General features: G+C 47.8%; 1 protein-coding gene across 6 annotated transcripts in view; it reads left to right on the forward strand.

The window, feature by feature from the left end:
- The window catches only part of Klhl3 (kelch like family member 3), a 124,131-nt gene that overhangs the window by 86,541 nt on the left and 22,660 nt on the right, over positions 1 to 14,930 (forward strand). For all 6 annotated transcript variants that reach the window (XM_052726820.1, XM_052726816.1, XM_052726819.1 and 3 more), the window contains 2 exons: positions 3,292 to 3,408; positions 6,022 to 6,171. In XM_052726820.1, the coding sequence (XP_052582780.1) occupies positions 3,292 to 3,408; positions 6,022 to 6,171 (267 nt within the window). The remainder of the gene's footprint in view (positions 1 to 3,291; positions 3,409 to 6,021; positions 6,172 to 14,930) is intronic.

Below are 14,930 nucleotides of genomic sequence, written 5' to 3' on the forward strand. Positions count from 1 at the left end.
GGTGCTGTGGAGGTTGGCGCTATCACTGATTGTGTCTTTCACAGCTGAGCAGATAAACAGGGCAACCGAGCAGAGCCGGTGGGCTGGTCCAACCAAAGTAAAGATAAAGCTAATACCACAGCATTGGAAGACTGGCCTTACGTTTTCACCTTTAAAGCAAAGATTAGGTTGGCTGGTGGGGGAGAATGTGATCCATTACCCAACTCTACCTACCCAAGGGCTCATAGTCCAATCCTCAGCCAATCTTTGTCACCCAGCCACTTGGTGTCACACTATATGGGGGAAGGGGTCAGGTGGCAGACTTCTCATTCCTGTAGGAGTTCAGAGTCAGGTAAAATGGAGTAGGAAGAGGTGTGGACAGCGTGCAAGCCGGACAACATGGTGACAGCCCACCACATCCCCGAACAAGCCAGGCTTCTCTGCCAGCCTCTGACTCTGTGCTACCCACCAAGATTCCAGCCCCTCCTCCCCAGCCTGGCTTTCCACTTCAGTCAGGCCATGGCCTCCTCATAGGCTTCCTCTGAACTCACTCATCCACCCCTTCACTGACAAGAGTGTTTGAGTGAATATTATACCGAGAAACACTGGTGTGTTAAAGGGACAAAACTATTGAGTTTATGGTTTTTAAGACATGCAAGGAGGATTTCTATGATATTCGTGTGTTTATGGTTAATACATAGCTTATTACATTCAGAAATGAGAAAAATTGCATGGTACACTTCTCATTTTCTTTAGTTCTGCTCTATTCTTCTTTTAAAAATGAAGTTCTTGGCTGCAGAGATGCTCAGTGGTTAAGAGCACTGACTGTTCTTGCAGAGGACCCAGGTTGCAGTCCCAGCATCCAGCTGGTGGCTCACAACCATCTGTAACTCCAGTCCCAGGGGAGATGGTGCTCTTCTCTGGTCTCTGTGGTTTAATGGCTGGGTGTGGCACACCTTTAATCCCAGCACTGGGGAGACAGAGGTGGGAGGGTCTCTGTAGTTCAAGTCCAGCCTGGTCTACTCAGGATAGTCAGGACTACACAGAGAAAGACTCTTTCTCAAAAAACAAAAGCAAACAAACAAATGAACAAACTAAAAAAATACAGGGTTGTCCTGTTACTGGTAGTAAATTCAGTAAACTTGATCCCTGTCTCGGGTTATATCTGTCACAGAGAATGCTGCATGCTTGGTAAGGAATGTCACCTGTGGTATGACGCTGAGAATGGAATTCTTGTTCCTAGACAGCTTTTGATGTTGGCATCCACTGAGTCAGTGACTGTGGTGGTGCTTGCAAAAACAGTTTTGTCAATCCTGTCATTCTCCTACACTCAACTAGCCAGTGGTTTTCTTACAGAAGTGTAGCTGGAGTTTTTCTCTCCAGGTTCCGCCAAGCCCTGGCAGTCCTGTAGCTCACTTATAAAATAAACATACAGACACTTACATTATTTAAACTGCTCGGCCATTAGCTCAGGCCTACCATTGTCTAGCTCTTACTCTTATACTCAGCCCATTTCTGTTAATCTGTATGTTGCCATGTATTCCGTGGCTTCACCTGCTGCCTTTACATGATGCTCCCTGGACGGCAGGCTGGCATCTCCTCCTCTCCGTCTTCCTGTTCTCTCAATTCTCCTCTCTGCTAGTCCTGCCTATATTTTCTGCCTGGCTACTGGCCAATCACTGTTTTATTTATCAATCAATCATTCACAGCACAGAAGAGCCCGTCTTGTACTTCCTAAAGTATCCATAAGTTAAATCGATTTTTATTTGCTGTGTTATGATCAATTACTGTATTTTGAAAAAAAGATTGTTTGATTTTGAAATAGGGTTTGCAAAACAGTGAAATATGCATGTTAAATGTACAATCTGGTTAATTTTAAAGAGGGCATTTAATCCTTAGAACTAGAGTTATGGACGGTTGTGAGCTGTCATGTGAATGCTAAGAATTTAACCTGGGTCCTTTGCAAGAACAAGTGCTTTTAACTGCTGAGCCATCTCTCCAGTCCATGTTTTATTCTCTTCAACAGCAAAATCCACCTTTTCATCAGTGAACTTCAGGTTCTTCTTTTTAAAAATCCCACCACAACAGTATTACAGCTGACACCTTGGACACGTGTTCTTGCCCATTTAAGTGGGCCTTTTAACAAGCTTTTGCTCTAGAAGGGGTATTGTTTTTTCACCAAAGACTTGGTGCATATTTCCATTTTTATTGGCTTTGCCACATCCCCTCCCTCCCCCAAAGCTATATTTATTTATTTCAAGATTACTGGTTGGTTCAGCCTCATCAGGTCTGGATTTTGCCAGTCCGTGTGTGCATGATGGCATGGAGTTTGAATTTGGACTTAACCCCCATGCAAAGGAAACCACAGCTTCTCCTTCTTTCCTAAGTTCCTCAGCTTTGATTTGCATAGAAGTGAAATCTCCTCCACAGAGGACAGAGCATCTCCAAGGAGGGTGTTTTGTTCTCTGGCATTCTATGCCTCTTTCATCATCACAGCCAGCTTTAGGCAGAGGGTGATCTTATTGCCATCAGTCTATTATCTGGGAAATGAATGAGAGAGGAAACCATATGCTCACGACTTCCGGTCCTTCTGGGCACTCTTTACATATCTAGTTTACAGTTACCACTCTGTGTCTGTATCCTTAAATGACTATCAGAACTTATTTTAGTATGAGCCGTGACGACTGCACATCTAGTGTGGTGATATATTGTGTACCCTAATAAAATTTACCTGAGGATCAGAGGACAGAACAAGTCATTAGATTAAACATAGAGGCCAGGCAGTGGTGGCACACACCTTTAATCCTAGCACTCGGGAGGCAGAGATCTGTCTGGATCTCTGTGAGTTCAAAGCCACCCTGGATTACATGAGATTGACTCAGTCTAGGAGAGAAACAGAGCCAGGCAGTGGTGGCACACACCTTTAATCCCAGCACTAAGAAAGAAGTGATTGGCTGGGTGGAGAAAGGTATATAAGGCGTGAGGAGACAGGAACTGAAGCCTTTTCAGGCTGAGGAGTCGTAGAGGTAAGAGGTGGCTATGGCTTGTTCCTTTGTCTCTCTGATCTTCAGGCAAATTTTATTTATTTATTATTATTAGGATACACAGCATATTGCCACACTCTGGGATAGCAGGCTTACCATTCTAGGCTCGTGTTCTCTAGTGGGCCAGCTCGTAGTCACGGCCTTTCTACTTTTGTTTAGTTCTATACATCACGCCTTAGATGAAATACCTGTGCAGATGACTGGCCACTTTTTCTCTCAGGTTTCTGAATTGAGGCAGCTGTTAACAAGCATTCTTTTTTCTTCCTAGGTGTTTGAAGCTGTGATTTCGTGGATCAATTATGAGAAGGAGACTCGCTTGGACCACATGGCAAAGCTGATGGAGCATGTCCGGCTCCCTCTCTTACCTAGGGATTACCTAGTCCAGGTCAGTGCTTGTGTGTTCAGTGTTGCTGGAGGAGAGCAGAGGCGACGCTGGCTGTGTGGCATGTCTACAGGCATATCACGAGTCTCTGTGTGGAGGGAGGGCATCAACCCCCTGGGCTGAGTGTAGAGAACTATTGTAAGGACTAAGGAACTGTGAGAGTCCGGGCAGGCGGTCAGCACAGAGCTGGTTTTCTCTTGGATAAACAGAGAAAGAAGCATCATTTCATAATGCCCCTGTGATCCCCCTCTGCTGTACTCTGAGGTAACCTGAGGTCCAGGTCAGGACTGTGAAAACTGGCTCTTCATAGATGCATAGAGTTCTACTTCCTCCGAGGGAAGAAGAAAAATGAAGAATTCGGGGGTGCACTCACGTTTTCTCATTTAGTTCATACAACGACCCTTTGAGGCAGTGATTACAGATCGCTTTTTTTCCCCCTTCCTTTCAATTTTGGGCCTTGAAGCTTGGAGGCTGGGATTGATCTGTCTGGGGTCCCTGGCTGGCATAAGGGAGTCATGATTGAGATCCACATCCACACAGCTCTGAAGCACACACTCTGTGAGCATCCACCTTTGATAGCATCTGTCTTGTTTACACACAGGATGCTTATTTTGTACAGTAAATGGTGTTAGACTCTGTTGCAAACCTTCCAAATGTGTGACTTTAACAACGCTCAGGTCAGTCAGTCAGTCCTCAGTGGTTCCTGAGGAACGTTCCTACGCAGGGGTGAGAGAGAAGGCTGAGCAGGCCAGCAGCGCCTCTCTGCCCTCATCACTCCCAGCCACACTTCACAGCTAGACCCTCAATTCCCTCATCTGGTCAAAATGGGCTTGACAGGACACTGTGGGGACAAAAAGAGATGATCCACATGAGACCCGTGACAGTGTTCAACAAGTGCTAGCCACAGGTGCCGTTTATTCCGCAAGCACTTGCAAAGTCCCGTATGCATGTCCTCTTGTTCAAGCCTGAGGGGTCAGTGAAAGGCTCCCTCCATGTCCTCAGTGTGACACCTTTGCAGGTACTTAGGAGTGTGCAGGAAGTCCCTGGAGTGCTGCCACCTGGTGGCCACATGCTACCCCGAACTCGCCTGAGTTACCAATGTTACTGTCATCCCCACTCTGTCCCCTGGAAACGGCCTGGTGGAGTGGCCTCCGGCACAGACTCAGTTTCACAGCGAGGGTGGGTGCCCAAGGGACTGGGTTCCACAGAGAGCTAAGGAAGCTTCCGAGGCTCCACATCAGAAACTTACCAAAGACTTCCGGTTATCACAGGAAGGCCAGGTTTGGTATGGAAAGACGTAATGGCCTGAGAAAGGTTATGGGAACCCTCCTTCAAAAAGGACTTTTATCAGGCCTCATGAAGTGAACTCCTCTAGGAAAGGATGCTTCATTAACATTAGTTAACCTTGAAACTTAGAGTAGTTTAACTTGGTGGTGGTGCAGGAGGAGGCGGGACAATGGTGGTCAGCCTGGCACTCTTGTGTGCGGCCTTCAGGCTTCACGGTTGCAAATGGTTACTCAGCTTCCACCAGCCATTTTAAAACGGCATTCACACGGATACCATGCTGTTCTGTGATAAAACATCTAGCATAAACTTCACAACATTGACCATTCTTACTAAAAATCTTGTTTTATGTGTATGAATGCTTTGCCTGCATGTGTGTCTGTGTCTGTGTGTGTCTGGTGCTCATGGAGGTCAGAGAGGTCGCTGGATTCCCTGGAGTTGCAGACAGCTGTAAGCCACCTGGTGGGTCCTGGGAATGGAACCCAGGTCCTCTGGGAGAGGAGCCAGTGCTTGAACCACTGAGCCACCTCTTCAGCGCCCCATTCTAGTCATTCTTAAGTGTGCCGCTCTGTGGTATTCGCTCCCTCTGTACACTAACATCACCGCATGTGTCTAGAGCCTACTTATCACCCTGCACTGTAGCTGAGCATGCATGCCAGCTCCCAGGGAGGGGGCTTCGACCTCAAGCCAAAGCAGCTCTTCGGCCCCCACCCCACTTTTTCTTTAACCCTAAACCTTTATGGTTTGTCCCAATCTAGTTCCATCCCCTACTGGGAAGGTGAAAGAAACCCAGATAATAATGCCTGGGAAAAAGAGGCCTCCAGAGGCGAAGTCTCCAGAGGCGAAGGCCTTGTTTCTTCAATCCATCTTTCCTGCCAGCCCCAAAGCTGCCAGAAGATGATGGCCCTGGCCATATGTTCATTCTCCCAGCTGATGGGGCCAGGAGAGGCTTGGCTATGCCTTCTCTGTCCATGACTGGCTTGAGGGCTGAGTGAATCCAGTTTCTTCACTTGAGCTGCTTAGGTTAGGAGCCTTGTAGTGTTCATCAGTGTCTTCCTTAGGGCTAGCACCTCAAAAACAAACAATTGATTCTGTACCTGTGATGTACCCATTTTATAGATGGAGATTGAGGATCAGGGAATCCATGTGGTGGAACAGGGACTAGAGGTGGGACTCTGCGCTAGTTTGTAGCTCTGTGGGCCTTTCTTGGAGTCTGGGATGGTGTGGTATAGAGGGGGATGAGTGAGAGTTGGGAATGACCCAGCCTGGGGAGAGGCTAGGGAAGCATGGTCACACTCTGCTGGAGGATCACCTGTGGACTGTTGTCCCCAGACAGTTGAAGAGGAGGCTTTAATAAAGAACAACAACACCTGTAAGGACTTCCTCATCGAAGCCATGAAGTACCACCTGCTGCCCCTTGACCAGAGGCTCCTGATCAAGAACCCCAGGACCAAGCCTCGGACTCCGGTCAGCCTGCCCAAGGTAAGCCCCGGCCCAGCCTCTGCCCAGACTCAGGACTGTCCAGGGATCGAGGCCTTCCTGTTCAGTTCTTTCTGGCTCAGGGTTGCATTTATGGTCCAAGATATGGAGTCTGTTGGCTCCTCTTGAATTTGTTAGTCCCCCTCCCTGCTAGGAACTTGCTCTGCTTAGAGTTCCAAGGTGCTCACAGAGGCATCAGGGAGCTTTGAGCACAGGGTAGATGTCCCTCCTTCCTCTTCTCGTCCTACCTCACCCTGTGTGCGCTGTTCCAAGAGAAGAGGAGGCATGGACGTGCTGCATTGTGGGAGTCGAGACATTCCCAGGCTGGTGCCGTTCCTCACCCCGGAAGGGATGTGGAGGGCAGCTAGGACTGACAGAGCAGATGGCAGGTCTCCAGGAGTCTGACAGACAGTGGAGTGGGGCAGGAAGTTGGGGACTGAGAAGCTGTGGAGGAGGAGTCTGTGGAAAGGAAAGGAAGGTGCTAGGGGATCCTGAGGTTCAGAATAGTCAGTGGGGTGCTGAGTGCTTGGTGCTCTCTCTCTGTCTGGTCTTCACGTCTCTCATCTGTGGGACGAGGGATGTGGCACTGGTGGTCCCTAGAGTCCTCAGGCTTGGCAGGAATCTTTCCACTGTCTCAATATATTGATGCGGTGGGATGGGGGGGATAGTCTCAGTCAGTCCAGCAGGGAAGGGTGTAGCTAGCGTTTTCCTGCCTGGCCCACAGTCAGGATAAATCTCTGCCACCCGCCAGTCCCACAGTCACTCAGACCCGACCAAGTAAACACAGAGACTTATATTGGTTTCAAACTGTATGGCTGTGGCAGGCTTCTTGCTAACTGTTCTTACAGCTTAAATTAATCCATTTCTATTAATCCATACCTTGCCACGTGGCTTGTGGCTTACCGGTACTTTACATCTTCCTTGTCCTGATGGCGGCTGGCAGTGTCTCCCTCACCCAGCTTCCTATTCTCTCCTTGTCCCGCCTATACTTCCTGCCTGGCCACGGGCCAATCAGTGATTTATTTATTGACCAATCAGCAACACATTTGACATACAGACCATCCCACAGCAGAAGGGAGGCAGGAATGAGTCACATTAGCTACTGACTACACAGCAGGGTGTTACCAAGAAAGTGTTTAGACTCCTACCTTGTCATGATCCTCCTCCTCCTCTCCCTCCTCCTCTCCCTCCTCCTCTCCCTCCTCCTCTCCCTCCTCCTCCTCTTCTCAGCTAACTAATACCCTTCTTCTTGCCTGCTGCTTCCAAGAAGGTTTCACAGAGCCAGAGAAACAGGTTATTGTCCAACACTAACCACTTGGCTACTCTGAGATTGGCACCCCCCCATCCCACCCCACCCCTCATCCCTCTGGATCAGGCAGTGTCTGTGTGTCACAACTGTTTCAACTGGTCCACAGCAGCTTGGTCTTTACGAAGTTCTTGTCTTGGTTGAGGTTACCTTTGCTGTGATGAAATACCGTGACCAACTACAACGTGGGGAGGGAAGGGTTTAGTGGGCTCACACTTCCACATCGCTGTTCATCACTGAAGGGAGTCAGGGCAGGAACTCAAACAGGGCAGGAACCTGGAGGCGGGAGCTGATGCAGAGGCCATGGAGGGGTGCAGCTTACTGGCTTGTTCTTCATGGCTTGCTCAGTTTGCTTTTTTATAGAATCCAGGACCACCAGCTCAGGGATGACATCACCCACGATGGGCTGGGCCCTCGCCCATCAATCACTAATTCAGAGGACAACCTACAGGCTTGCCTACAGCCCAATCTTTGGAGGCATTTTCTTGGTCAAGGTTCTCTCCTCTCAGATGACTCCAGCTATGTCAGGGTGACATACACTGGCCAGCACGGGTGTGTTTTATGTAAAAGTCTCCATAACCCTGAACACTGGTCCTTACAGAACCTGAGTTCTACACAGGAAACTGAGGCTCACAGAACTTCGGTGTCTTGTCCAAGTGTCAGCACAGCCAGTGATGGCTGCTGTCGGGCCATCCTCCCCCACCGCTCTCCGAGTCACACCTAATCTTGTGCGGACCCGGGTGTGTGCTTGCTGGCTGCTCTTGCCGCCCCACGTCCACTTAGGAGGCGCACGGACAGGGTTAGAGACGTGGCCTTTCTGGTCTTTCTGGCCGTCTGCCTTACTGTCCCTCAATGTCTTGTGTTTTGTTGAAACACCAAACTGAAACTTATTTTTTTATTTTATTACGTTTAATTATTCTCTCTCCCTCTCTCTCCTCACCCACCTCTCTCTGTGTTTGTGTGCATGCATGCACGTGTGTGTGGACAACTTGGGGGAGTCTGTTCTTTCCTTCCACGATGTGGGACCCTGGGATTGAACTCCAGTTGTAAAACTTGGTGGCAAGTACCTTTACCCACTGAGCCATCTTGCTGGCCCATCTTGTATTTTTTAAATGAAGAAATTTATATTTCTTTAATTGTAGAAATGTAGCTTTATTGCAGATTAATAAGAATACACACAATTTAGGAGTAAAGTAGAAATCACCCAAAATCCCTCCACTGCAGGTACTGCTCAGCCAAGTTTTCTTTTCAGAGAGATCTCTGTACCTTTATTCATAAATAACTGAGAATGTACATTTTTATGTATGCGGGATCTTCTGTATGAACTGAACTTAACCAAATACTACTCACTGCTTTTCCTCTGGCAAGTACGGGCAAAGTCAGCGTGGGAACAGTGATGGGCACATGGCGCTTTGCTGCATGTCTGTACCATGTACGGGCAAAGTCAGCGTGGGAACTGTGACGGGCACATGGTGCTTTGCTGCATGTCTGTACCATGTGTCCGTCACAATTCTCAACTGATAGTCTTTGAAATAATTTCTGTTTTTATTTGCAAACGTATCTGTGTTAAATATTTTTTTTTAACTAAATGACATGTTTTTGTTTGTGTCTCTTTGATCTTGAGTGCTATTAATCTTGGTTTCATGTCATTATTTGTATTTCTTTGGAGGAATTCTCTGTTTATGTCGTTATCTCTGTCTCTAACGGGTTGCTTATTTTTATTGATAGATCTTAAGGGCATTTTCTATATTAAGGCATCAGGCTTTGTATGTGGGCATCTTCTTAGTTTGCAGTCTTCCTTTTAAGGATGGCACTTTCTCCCAGCCCATGCTTGCCTTTTTGTTTTCTCAGTAGTATCTTTGGAAGAGTAGAGTTCATAAAAGTAAGTTATTTCAGTTGATAAGAAAAATTGTATATGTTTATCGTGTACATTATGATTTAAAATATTCTGAAGTGTGTACACATTATAGAATGGAAAAACTGAGCAAGCCAGCATGTATTATGACCACATATACTTATATTTTATGGTGAGAACATTTACATTTTACCCTTAATGATTTTCAACAATGTAATGTTTTATTAACTGTGGGCACCATGCTGTAGAGCAGAGCTCTAGAATTAGCCTTTCTACATGGAATGGAAGCCTGGTACCCTTTAATTAACCCTAGCCACCCCCTCCCCCTCTGCCTGTTGTAACCACTGTAACTCTGTCTCTGAGTTTGCCTGTTTTGGACTCTGCATGCAGGTGAGAGCTGTCCTTCTGTCTGTCCTGCGCCTGGGTTATCTTAGTGTTAAGCCCCCCTGGCTTCAAGCATTTTGCAAATGATAAGATTTCCTTCCTTTTTCAGGCTGAATAGTATTCCACCACATTGTGTCCCACTCTCTGTTTGTCCCATCATGAGGCTGTAGCTTAGCCACCATGGACAAGGCTGTAGCCTACATCACAGTGACGGTGTCTTCTTGACAAATTGATTTCATGTTCTTTGGATATGTATGTGGCAGTGAGATTGCTGGATCATGTATCAGAACTATTTTTAACTTTCTGAGGGGCCTCCACACTGTCTTCCAAAGTATGCTTAGGAGAGCAGGTGCCTGAAAGTTTCATTTTTTTTCTGTTGTGATTTATTTTGAGTTTAAGCTGAAAACAAACAACTCTTACCCTAACTTAAACTTTTTTCTGTAAGTTTGAACCTTTACATTTCAATCTATGGTTCCTTTTCAGAGGATTAAGGAAATGTGTTATATGAAGTGAGGATCACGTTCCACTTATTCTATATTTGAATATGTTTGTAGCATGCCACAGGGTGGAAGGACCCCCCCCCCCCCCCCCCCCCCCCCCCGCCCTGAGTCCTTGCCCTTAGCTCTAAATAATTGACTGCACACGTCCTGGCCTGTTTCTGGGTTTGTACTCTGTGTGCTGCATGATCTGTCTGCCCTGTGCAAGTCACGTTGCCTCGCTTACGGACGGACTGTAAGTCCTGAGGTACGGTTGTCTCAGTCTTGTTCTTGGGCGTGGTTTTTGCTAATTTCAGAGTCAGCTCATTTTCACTGGGGTCGGGTTCCATCTCTAGGTCAATGGGGGAATTATCTGACAGTCTGCCACTCGTCCGTCCCTGTTTATTTGGCTCAGTGACCTCTCTCAGTGATGTTTCCTCTTGTCCACATATGGCTTTTGCCTGCTTGTTGTCAGATTTATTTATGGTATTTTTGTTTTGACACAATTATAAATGTTCTTTTTTCTTTTGGAAGTACTAGGAATTGATACTAGGGCCTCACACAACAAGCCCTCCACCACTGAGTTCCATTCATACCACAATATTTTCTTTCTAAAATCTGACTTTTGATTGTTTATCACTTGTGTGTGGAAATACAGTTGATGGGGACGATCTTTAATGGCTGAATTGGTGATGTAAACGTCAGTCTGTAAAGAGCAGGGGTGTTGGTTTCGGGAGCATGTGTGCACCCCAGGTGGAGGCTTTGACAACTGTTTATAGGGTTCTCCTCTGCAGTGTGCACTCCGTGCTAAGCTGTATGTTCTGTGGCAGCAAGCGTTATCCGCTGGTGTCCCTGGCACACAGCCCAGATCCTGGCACAGGGTGGCTGATAGTAAGGGTTCCTGTGAACGGTAGATGTGGTAAAAGAACAAGTAACGGTATGGGACTCTGCACTGACTGTTTCTCCCACCTCTCGTTTCCCACTGGCTTCAGCACCCACACATGTGTTTTCACTTACTATGCACTCACTATGCATGGGTAGAATAAGGATGTGCACCCTGCTTTATAGAATATTTGGTTCAGCCCACAAAACCATCCAACACTGAGTGAACCAAGCCACCATTCCTGGGAGACCAGAAGATACTTAGATGAAATAAACAGATCTCAGAGTCCAGCCTGCACTGGGCTGTAAGTGGGCGTGTGGCATCAATTCACTCAATGTCCTTCCACAGTTGCCCAGCACGGGGCTAACTGTCCATTCTTCAAGAGCCTCTCAGGAGTCAGATGTGCAGAACAATGACATGATGTAAGTGCCATCATGGAGGAGTGCCCAAGATGCTCTTGCACTGTGCAGTATAATGAGAGAAGCCTTTTGCTGGGCTGATACCCAAGCTGACGCTCAGAGTAAATGCAGACTGTCTGTGGGGCTCATGTCTGGACCCTGGCTCTGATGGTAACTCAGGGTGATGGGTACTTTGTATCTTGCTTCTTCCCGGGTCATTGTCCTTGTCACACAAAGCATCCACGATGACACAGTATATTGCTTACATAGCAGTTGCTAAGCAGCCTCTCAGTGTTTCATGCCAAGCGTTCAACACTCGTTATCTTGTTTTGTCTTTATACTGGGTCTGGATGCTGGTAGAGAACACTGAGATTCAGTAGGGTTGAGTAACTCTCCCAGAGCTTTCCCATCTGTGGCAGTGCAGGAATGACAGTCCCTACAGTAATAACAGTAGTGGATCTCACTTACTGAGCCAAGGTGCCTTGCACTGGGCTAAGTCCTCTACAGTTACTACTCAGAATTTTCACAGTCGTAATCATTCCTGTTTTGAAGATAGGAAAATTGACTCGTAGGATAAGTCACCTATTCCTTATGGATTATGCATTATCTGTTTCCGTATTCCTCGCTGGCTCAACACGACAGATATTGACAGTGTTGCCGTTTCTGTGGGCAGGTGTCCCAGGGTGGCTTAGCCAGATCGTGCTGGCTCTGGTCTCTCATAAAGCCAAGCTGAAGGCCATGGTGACAGCCATTGAAAGGCTAGTCTGGGGAAGACCTCACTCACACAGCCGCTGGCCGACTTTGGTTTCTTGTCTCATGGGCCTCAGTACAAGGTAGCTTGGTTCTCAAGTGAGGAACTTTACCACATAAAAGTGAGGAACATGCTCCAGACAGAGGCTTCGGCCTCACTGTAACCTCATTGCAGAACCACCATCCACACCTTTTGCTATTTTCTTTGATAGATGTAAGTCACTAAGGTAGCCCACACAAAGGGCAGGGGGTTATAGGAGGATCAGAAGATGTCTGCCCTGTCTTTGAAGTACAGCCAGGGGATGGTTGGGCTGAGATTTAAGTTGAGGCTGAGTAGCTGCAAACTGCTGTGTGGCACGGCCTCTAAACTCCACAGTCTTTTACCTTAGCACTCAGTGGGAAGACACCTGAATCCTGCTCTCCGGGAAGTCTCTCTGAGATGGCAGGAGAATTTGCAAATGACCAAGGAAGCAGAGGAAGAGGAGGTCCTCGGGCTCCTTGGAGGAACTCCAAGGACAGACTGTCTTGGGCTGTCAGAATTTCAGCTCAGACAGGCTTTCTGATACATCACACTTGGAAAAATAGAGTGATGGAGAGAGATTTGCACTCTCCTCAGGATTTCTCAGCAGTGACTGTCTGCAAGTGAAGTCCTTTCCCTGAAAGGACTAGAATTCCTTGAGCTAGCTGCAGAGGGTGATAAGGGTGTGTTCCTGAGGTGGGGATAGGCGATCATTCTGACACACTCCAGCAGGAACAGCTAATAGCATTGTTTTGGCTCCCATACCTTTGGCACTCAGCATGCTCCCTGAGGCTGGGTTGCTAAGGACAACCAGAGGCTGTCTCTCAGTCTCAGAGCCTGCCTACATTGCCCAACTCCACAGATGGCAGCAGAAAAAAATGAGGCTCTCGGAGGGTGCAAAGGAGACCTTTGGAAATAAGTTGGGCGTGATGCTTTTCTGTGTCTCCAGCTCAGTGGGCGCCTCGATCCACCCCTGCAGAAATGATACAAAAAGCCATTTGGGATGGATAAGGGCAGCCTGCTCCTGTTTTGGACTGTTCTGCTTTCATAAAACTGTTAGAAGCAGAGGCTGCTGGCAGGTGGTTAGGGTGACCTCACACCTGGCCCAAGTTCCTTGATTGGCACTGCCTCTCTTCCATCTTATTCCATGCCCCATCACACACCCTGGGATCCCGAGAGCCCTCACCATGACCCCTGAGGTTCATGTACTTCCCTCTCTCATTCAAGGCTCATATAGATTTCCTTTTTACATTTTCACTAGTCTTTTAGCAAGGTCTTCGAGCACCAGCACTGACACCCAGCGTTTGCCTGTAACACGGCTTGCTGTTCACTAAGCCTTGTCACATGAGCATCATATCACTTAAGCCTGCAGATACCGTGAGAAAGACCCCGGTTTTCAGATGTGAATGCAGGCGTGAAAACGAGGCCTAGCAAGGCTGAAAGTCTTGGCCTGTGGTCAACAGGTGACTAGTAACGGACTCACCGCTGAGCCAATATGAGTCTGACCCCAATGCCCATCGTCTTTCCAGTCTTTACTCTCTCTCTGGGCTCCTGCTGTCTGCATGTCAGGCCGCTACTGCTTCTGCATCTTGCCGTCAGCTCTTGCCAGGGCTCCTGTTGCTTAGGAGCCTGCATGGACCAGTCTTCTACTCTACTGGACACACTTCCTTCGGATGAATTTTTTGGTGTTAGCCCTGCGGCCCCACGCACCAGGGTAAGAGAGACTCGCTTCCTGCCCTGGCCCGAGGGACCGACTGGCTGGGCCTGCCTTCTGCCCGGCTCACCTGTCATGGAAGAGAGTTTGGACATACTCTGCCCTTACTCCATGAAGAAAGTGTGCACAGCCCAGGTAGTTCCTCTGACCTGAGTGGACATTCCCTGTGGCTAGAGTCTTGATCCACACAGGGGCCCTGTTTACCTGTGGCTCCAGTGCGTTCTTTCCTATTGGTAGTCTCCTGGAAGCAGAATGGTGGACGTGAAAGAGGATTGAATGTGTGTTTTAAAATTCATTATGTTGGCGGTCCACATTCTAAGAAACCAGGCTAAGAAATCTCACTGAAAGGACGGCCATTTGACTTTCAGTAGTGGTAGTGTTCTCCTCGGCAGGTGCCTAATAACCATCCCTGCCGTGGTAGAGTTCAGCTTGCCCATACTCAGTCAACTAGAACTCTTCAGGGAGCAGAACTGCAGCCCTCACCACAGTGACAACTGAGACCTGGGATCAGGACCCCAGGGTACCTGCAAGACTTTCAAGTACAGTGCAGTTTTTAGGAGGATTATGTGCTGGTCAGCTGGCATTGTTGTTAGCCCAGAAGGGGACAGATTATCCAAAAAGCAGTGATTACTAGGCACAATGGGCTGGCATGTATCTGTAGTTTCACAAGGTTGAGACAGGAGGATTGCTTGAGTCTAAGAGTTTGGGGCTAACTTAAATGACGGTGAGACAGTCATGGCAAGTTTCAGGGAGGTTTGTGGACATATAGCCTTTATGGATACTCTGGAAGAGGGAGATGGGCGTTGTCTGAAGTGTGCCAAGAAGCTGCGTTCATTAACATTAACATCCCAGACCCCCAGCCCTATAGACCTGCCCATGACTGCCATTTGAACAAGAGATGTTGGCAAGGAATGTCCACTCGCTTTTTCTCTGAAAAGGATTCTGCTGACCCTGAACTGAGGGCTCCAAGCTGAGGC

Source organism: Peromyscus californicus, unplaced genomic scaffold (assembly GCF_007827085.1).
Source record: "Peromyscus californicus insignis strain IS unplaced genomic scaffold, ASM782708v3 Scaffold_8__1_contigs__length_139910024, whole genome shotgun sequence".
Taxonomy (NCBI): Eukaryota; Metazoa; Chordata; class Mammalia; order Rodentia; family Cricetidae; genus Peromyscus; species Peromyscus californicus.